The 7,317-nt window shown below is 38.3% G+C and overlaps 1 protein-coding gene across 1 annotated transcript in view; it reads right to left on the bottom strand.

Moving 5' to 3' along the window:
• Nucleotides 1-590: 590 nt before the first annotated feature.
• Nucleotides 591-7,317, bottom strand: part of LOC122554916 (pantothenate kinase 3-like) — a 33,124-nt gene continuing 26,397 nt past the window's right edge. The window contains exons 6-7 of the mRNA XM_043700349.2: nt 5,477-5,602; nt 591-1,904 (exon numbers count right to left, since the gene is read on the bottom strand). Of these exons, the coding sequence (XP_043556284.2) occupies nt 1,854-1,904; nt 5,477-5,602 (177 nt within the window). The 3' untranslated portion in view covers nt 591-1,853. The remainder of the gene's footprint in view (nt 1,905-5,476; nt 5,603-7,317) is intronic.

The following is a 7,317-nucleotide window of genomic DNA, read 5'->3' as shown; positions in this document are numbered from 1 at the left end:
AAAGTCTAAACAGGTTGGGACTCTCCTCACTGGAGTTTATAAGAATCAGAGGTGATCTCATTAAAATATATAGGAGTCTTAAAGGACTTCTCAGGTTAAATGCTGAGAGGATGTTTCACCTCATAGGACAGACTTTATTCTGAGACTGTGTTTCTCTGAATAAAGGGGCACCAATTGAAGTCTGAAATGAGGAGAAATGTTATTGGAAGGTTGAGAGCCTGGAACTACTGTGGAAGCATCGCCCTTCTATATATTTAAGGTTGGGACAGACAAATTCTTATCGGTAGTTGCAATGACCATTATGGGCAAAGAGCAGGAATGTGAATGTGAGGAGTACCTGATCAGCTATGGTCCTACAGAGCGGTGGAGCAGGATCAAGGAGCTGGATGACTGACTCCTGTTCTTAGTTCTTATGGTTTTATGGAAATTTACAGCAGCGAAGACTGCTATTTCCCTGCATACTCAGTGGATTCATTCATAGACCCTTAACTAATTCCCACTTCTGATAGTCAAACACCACATTAGCAATTCACCAGAGGTGTAAAAGTTGCCACTCTCAAAGTTTAAAAAGGTTCACTGCATTCAGTAGCTTCTGTGTAAAATATATTTATTTTCACATGTGCAGTACAAATAAATAAAGATGTTGTAGAATACACAGCATCATTTCAACACATGCTTTAAACATCGGATTTGTTAAATAATATTTTTTTCAAAATAAGCAAATTTGAATAAAGATACATCTGCAACTACAGTATAGTAACAACAGAGATCACATTGTCATAAACTATGAACAGAGTTCAAACAGTTTACAGTGTTTCTCAGATGTGTTACTGTTATAGTCTTGACATGTTAATTTGAGATTGCCTCTACCACTTATACAAAGAAGAACTTGTAACATATTCCACACTTTCTATATACAAATGATGTTAACACAAGAAAGCTAAATAACTTGTACCCATATTGTATGTCTAAACAGCAGTAACTCAAAGTTACTGATCAATTCTTTTTCATAGAAAAAAAAGGATAAATGAAGCACAGTAGCATGGCAGCACAGTGCAGTTCAACTTGCTGAAGCCTTGTTTCTCGACATGAGGTTTAGACCTCATCATCCAGTAAAGTGGGTCCTACATACTCATACCATTAATGCCAAGATTTTGCTGTATCTAGTGGGGAAAAAGAAGAGTACGAAGTGGTGGCTGGGAAACTTCGGATCAGGAGGCAAGAAAACTGGAAATATTAATGAACAGAAGCATGATAAAAATTACAGGTAGATGAGCTTATTATTCGTACATCTACAAAAATAGATTTCCAGTTTACATTCTTCATAAATTACACAGATTCATTAAAACTTCAAATTTGGAAGAAATACTGCAAAATTCTTAATTATCAGTTACTGGATTAAGGACTAAAATGGCATTGCTCCCGCTCCACAAGACTTATTTGAATTTTAAAATTATTTTAATCGTACTAGGACTTCCTTTCACACAAACACATATGCTTGCAATATAATGTTTACGAAATAGCTATTTTTAAAGTTCAGAAAAATAATTCTTACACATAAACATCAAAAGAAAACAAATGTTAAGACATACACAATGTTGAGTTAGAAAAGCTTTGGGGAATAAATAAAGGCAGAGAAGTGCAATTGTTTACAGACTATTTCTTATAAAACATGCTCATCTAACAGCCCTTACCTCCCATTCCTCCCTTAAAACAAGAGATTTCAGAGGGATCAAATTACATTACAACTCTAAAATCTTTTCTTTCGTGGTTTCTCTTCAATCTGAAACCATGGTGTATGAGCCACACAATGAAATGAATGTAAGGCACGAGAATACTTCTCTTTTGAAGGTTCAAACAGAGTTGACAAGCTCCAACAAAGCACCCACTGCTCCAAAATAACCCTGAAACAAATCAAAGAAGCAAAACATATTTTCAACTCAAACTATAAGTAAGGACATTTTGCCCTCCACTCCAAAACAAAGACATTACAAAAATCATTGAATACGCTGATTTAAAAAAGACGTACACAGAGAGCTAATGTCAACAAAACAAGCTATACTTAAAAACAAAATTGGATTAGTGCAGTACAGCGTACAAGGTCGTGCTATTTTGAAGCCACAGGGCATTTGACAATGTTGAAGCTAATTAGTAATCATGGTGCCATATGAACTTTTTAAAAGGTGTTGAATATTGGTCATTTGGCCCATTGAGCTACTCCACTATCAATATGATTATGGCTGATCTGACTGTGGCCCAAACTCCACTTTACTGCCCACCCTCAAGTTGTATGCTAGAGAATCAAACATTTAACTCAGTCTTGTATACATTCCATGAGCCTGCCTCCATGCACTCTAAGAGAATTCCAAAGCCCAGAGACCCTCACTAAAAATTCCTCCTATATGTCTTAAATGAGATGGCTAATTTTTAAAATTGTATCTCCCCCAGTCCCCAATTCTAGATCTTCAGTCAGGTAAAAAACCTAGCTATGCGATCAAATTCCGTCAGGATCATGTGTTTCAATAAAATTCCCTCTCATTCTTTTGAAGTCCAAAGAATATTGGCCTAAATTATGCAACCTTTCCTCAAAAGACACTTTAATCCTGCAGTCAGTTCAGCAAACTTTCTCACAACTGATTCTAATGCAAGTATATCGCTCCTCAAGGAAAACAAAACAAAACTGCCAGCATAATTCCAATGCCCTGTACAGCTATACCATGACTTTCCTATGTTTATGCTTTATCCTCCTTACAATAAAGAGAAACAATTTGTTTGCCTATCCAGCTTTGTGCTATTCCTGCATGTTAACTTTGCAGTTCACAAACAAGGACACCCATACATTTTTCAGATTACAGTTCACAAAATGTACATAGTGCGCTCACCATTCAAATAAAACATGTTCCAAGAGAAGCAAATGTTTCAAATCACTGAATGTCATGAATCTGTGGAATTCATTACCCCAGTGTGGTGGATGCGGAAATTGAATAAAATTTGAGGAGAGGCAGATATTTTCATTAGTAATGGCTTGACAGCCTGCAGCAAAGTGGTGCTGAGATTGAGGAGGTCAGCTATGATCATATCAAATAGCAGAGAAGGCTTGAAGGGCTGAATTACCTATTCCTGCTCCTAGTTCTTATGAAGCATTATGTAACAGAAAGAAAAGCTTGAAAATACATATCTACATTTATTGCAAACGTATTCCCTCGTGACCAGAAAACTGGACACGTTTACATCTAAATTACACCCAATTTTTAAAGTTTTGGGCAATTCTACACAATTAAACAGCACAAAGTAATCTAAATAAATGAGCTGTTCCAAATTTGGACAGTGTCAAAGGCTGTATTCACAAAAACCTTAGGCTGCAAGTACCAGACAGAGACAAGCCTTCTCCTGCTTCAGCACTGTGATTAAGTTCAAAGCAGCATGATGTGTTATTAACTACTTGATGCCAAGATGTCAAATACTAACAAGACCAGGAACCTTGAAACAGAATTTGTGCCAAATATCTTGAGAGCTACAAATGTAAACAAAATTGAAAAGATGCTTAAACAGGTCTCAGCAATATGTGATTAACATCTTCACTGAAGATCAACCAATGAGGTCAAATGTAAAGTAGCCCATGATGTTCCAACTTCTTCATCTGGATTTTCAAGTTGCAACTTGTGCAAGCAGGCTAACGACTTTGCATTAGAAATATTACTTGTATGGCATGATTGGTGCTTCTACATTATGAAACGAATATAGGGTTACCTAAAGAAGGCTGAATTTAAGTAGCACTATTTTTTTTTCTGATGCCTTCATGCACTCGCCACAGCAAGGGCTGCCAAACACCAAATGCAAGGAATAACCAGCTAATCAGTATCTTCAAACATCGTTGAAAAATGATGCCAAAGGAAATCTCCTCTCTTCACATTAAACCGCAGATCTTTCATCTGAGAGACAGCACTTCCAGCACTGCGGATTTCCCATGTAATATGCAAGAGCACATTCAAAACCTGGAATTTCGCTCTAAACCATTACTTCCTGACATATTATCACATTATCAATGAAGCCAAGCTACAGAAATGCAAGAACCTTACCCATCAAGTTCTTTTTGGTATAAGGAGATATAAAAATGAAAAAACACCAGGGTCACATTTTACATTTGTTCCAAGTATTCTCGCATTTTCAGTTTTTCTTTTGACCTTTTGCTTTAAATGGATTTAGAACTAATCTCAGCCACTTCTTCCAAACAAGACAATAGACTTCACAAAATGAAAAGACTAGGTGCTAGAGCAATAAAATAGGCATCGAACCAGATACTTTGCACAACATTAAGGATGTTGCTATCTACAGAATTATACTGTCATGCTGTGTAATATAGTACATCGTGTTTCCTTTGGTCTAACGTATCCCTCTGTCCAGATATCCTAGATTGATCTAGTCCCATTTTCCAGCATTTGGCTTATATTCCCTTAAATGCTTCCTATTCATGTAGTCATCTATATGTCTTTTAAATGTTGTAATTGTAGCTTCCTCCACCACATCCAGTCCTCCACCACATCCAGTGAAAAAGGTGCGCCTCATGTCCCTTTTAAATCTTTCCACTCTTACCTTAAACCTATGCCCTGTAGCTTTGGGCTTGCTTACCCTGGGGAAAAGATCTCAACCTATTTTATGCCCCTCAATTTCATAAGCCTCTATATAGTCAGCCCTCAGCCTCCAACACTTCAGGGAAAACAAATCCCCAGAATATTCAGCCTCGCCCTATAACTCAAACCTTCCAATCCCGGCAACATCCTTACAAATACTCCTTGCACCCTTTCAACTTTAACATCTTTCCTACAACAGGGAAACCAGAACTGAACACAATCACCCGATGAAGGAGCATCGCTCCGAAAGCTAGTGTGCTTCCAATTAAACCTGTTGGACTATAACCTGGTGTTGTGTGATTTTTAACACCGTATTCTAAAAGTATTCTCATAAACATTTGTACAACCACAATGTGGTGGTTAGCACTGCTGCCTCACAGCGCCAGAGTCCAGGGTTCAATTCCCACCTCAGGCAACTGTGTGTGTGGAATTTGCACGTTCTCCCAGTGTCTGCGAGGGTTTCCTCTAGGTGCTCGGTTTCCTCCCACAGTCCAAAAATGTTCAGGTTAGGTTAATTGGCCATGCTAAATTGCCCGTAGTGTTATGGGAGGGGGTAAATGTAGGGGAATGGGTCTGGATGGATTGCTGTTCGGAGGGTCGGTGTGGACTTGTTGGGCCAAAGGGCCTGTTTCCACACTGTAAGTAATCTAATCTAATCTAACATGACCTCCCAACTCCTATACTCAATGCACTGGATCAGTGAGGACAAGTGGATCAAATGCTTTCTTCATCACCCCTTCAAGGAAAAAAATGCTCGTACATCTCAGGCCTTTTTGTTCAGCAACACTCATTAATAAAAATGAATTAGTCTTTGAACAACTACAACTTATCAAAAAAAAACTCACTTCATGCTCCATGAAGAGCCCTTTCAGTTGTCCCTTTGACCAGTAGTCCAATGCATAGGCCAGTAATTTCATGGCCAAGGTGTTGATTCTTAGGAAGTTTCCAACAAACACCACCCTGTTAATGTTCTAAACCATAAGAATTAATGAATTACAACAGTTAAGAATGGCACAATAAATGCATTAGATTACAAATTACATGAAAAATATGAAACACTGGTTTAGACCTTCACAATAAGCAGCACAATCTAGCTAATTTCTCCAAAAATAATTAGTTCTAAGCAGTATAAAAATATTGCTTACTTTTAAACATAAGTTTCTGATCAATTCTTAGAAAAAAAACACATTTTTCAATTGCAGTTTTCCAACACAAAGACATAGTAGAATGGCCACTCAAAGATGTTAGTAAGAGTTAAGAATGATGATGGAAAGCAAGTTGGAGTGAAAAAGAGGTTTGAGTATGGGACAAAACGGAGCTGTCATTGAATTTACCACGACCTAAGGGACTCTTGTGGAATGGTTCCTTTCTCTTACATCCAATGTTGAAATCTAAGGTTTAAAGGCTAAAAGTAAGCTATGTGTTTGCAGAAAAAAAGCATAGGATTAGTCTGAACTGAGCTAATAGATTAATACATATTGAAAGATATGTGCACAAAGTTATTCTAATGGAATGTAAGCAACATAATATGCAATAGTAATGTCTAAGCAGTTTAAAATGAGTTTAAAAGTGTAAATTTAATGTATAACTGCTTTCTTTCTGCAAAGGAGGCTTTCATTTTGATCTGCCAAAGGTATCATAGTATTCTGGGATTAGAAACAGAAGCATGCCTGGACATTAGTGATCAATAAATGCGGCATGATCTACAAATCTATTTGTTAAATATACAACTTTAAATTAGCAACTTCAAAAGCAATGAATAAAGGGGATAACACGGTGGCACAGTGGTTAGCACTGCTGCCTCACAGCGCCGGAGACCCGGGTTCAATTCCCGCCTCAGGCGACTGACTGTGTGGAGTTTGCACATTCTCCCCGTGTCTGTGTGGGTTTCATCCGGTTTCCTCCCACAGTCCAAAGATGTGCAGGTCAGGTGAATTGGCCATGCTAAATTGCCCGTAGTGTTAGGCAAGGGGTAAATGTAGGGGTATGGGTGGGTTGCGCTTCGGCGGGTCGGGCCTGTTTCCACACTGTAATGTAATGTAATCTAATGTAATGTAATGTAAAATAACATTGGATGAAAGCCAATACTGTGGATGGAAACTGGAAATTAAAACACCAAGAGCTTGAATGGAATTCTGCTCATGTGGCAGCACCTATAGAAACCAGCAGCATTTCAAGTTCAATAGGCTACTTCTCACCTTGAACATATGATTCATATGGTGTAGGGATAAATGCACTGCTGATATGAGTTCTAGCATTCTGTCACAGCATCAGTGAAGAAGTGATAATGAAGTTTCATTCATGATGTGCATAGTCTGAAGGGGAACTTGGAGGTAATATGCCCATGAACTCTTACCTTTGCCATTCTATGTGGTGGGGGAGGTGGTGGTTGGAGAATGACCATAAAATGATAAATAAAATCCAACCAGCATTTTGACAGGAAGACGACTGAATCAGACACTACTGTGTTACAATGGAGTACAGGTAACTGCAACGACATGAGGGAGGAGCTGGCCAGAGCTGACTAGGAGGGAAGCCAAGCAGGGAAGATGGAGTAGCAGCAGTGGCAGGGGTTTCTGGGGATAATTTGGGAGGTATAGCAGAAACTCATCCCAAGAAAAAAAAAGCATATGAAGTAGAACCTGAGAGAACTATAGCTGACAAGGTGTGGTGTAAAATTCCAAGC

The sequence above is a fragment of the Chiloscyllium plagiosum genome, unplaced genomic scaffold, assembly GCF_037043375.1.
Source record: "Chiloscyllium plagiosum isolate Xiang-an unplaced genomic scaffold, Cpla_swu_hap1 HiC_scaffold_1, whole genome shotgun sequence".
NCBI lineage: Eukaryota > Metazoa > Chordata > Chondrichthyes > Orectolobiformes > Hemiscylliidae > Chiloscyllium > Chiloscyllium plagiosum.
The sequence above is the reverse complement of the archived record's forward strand: the minus strand, read 5'-3'. Positions and strand labels throughout refer to the sequence as shown.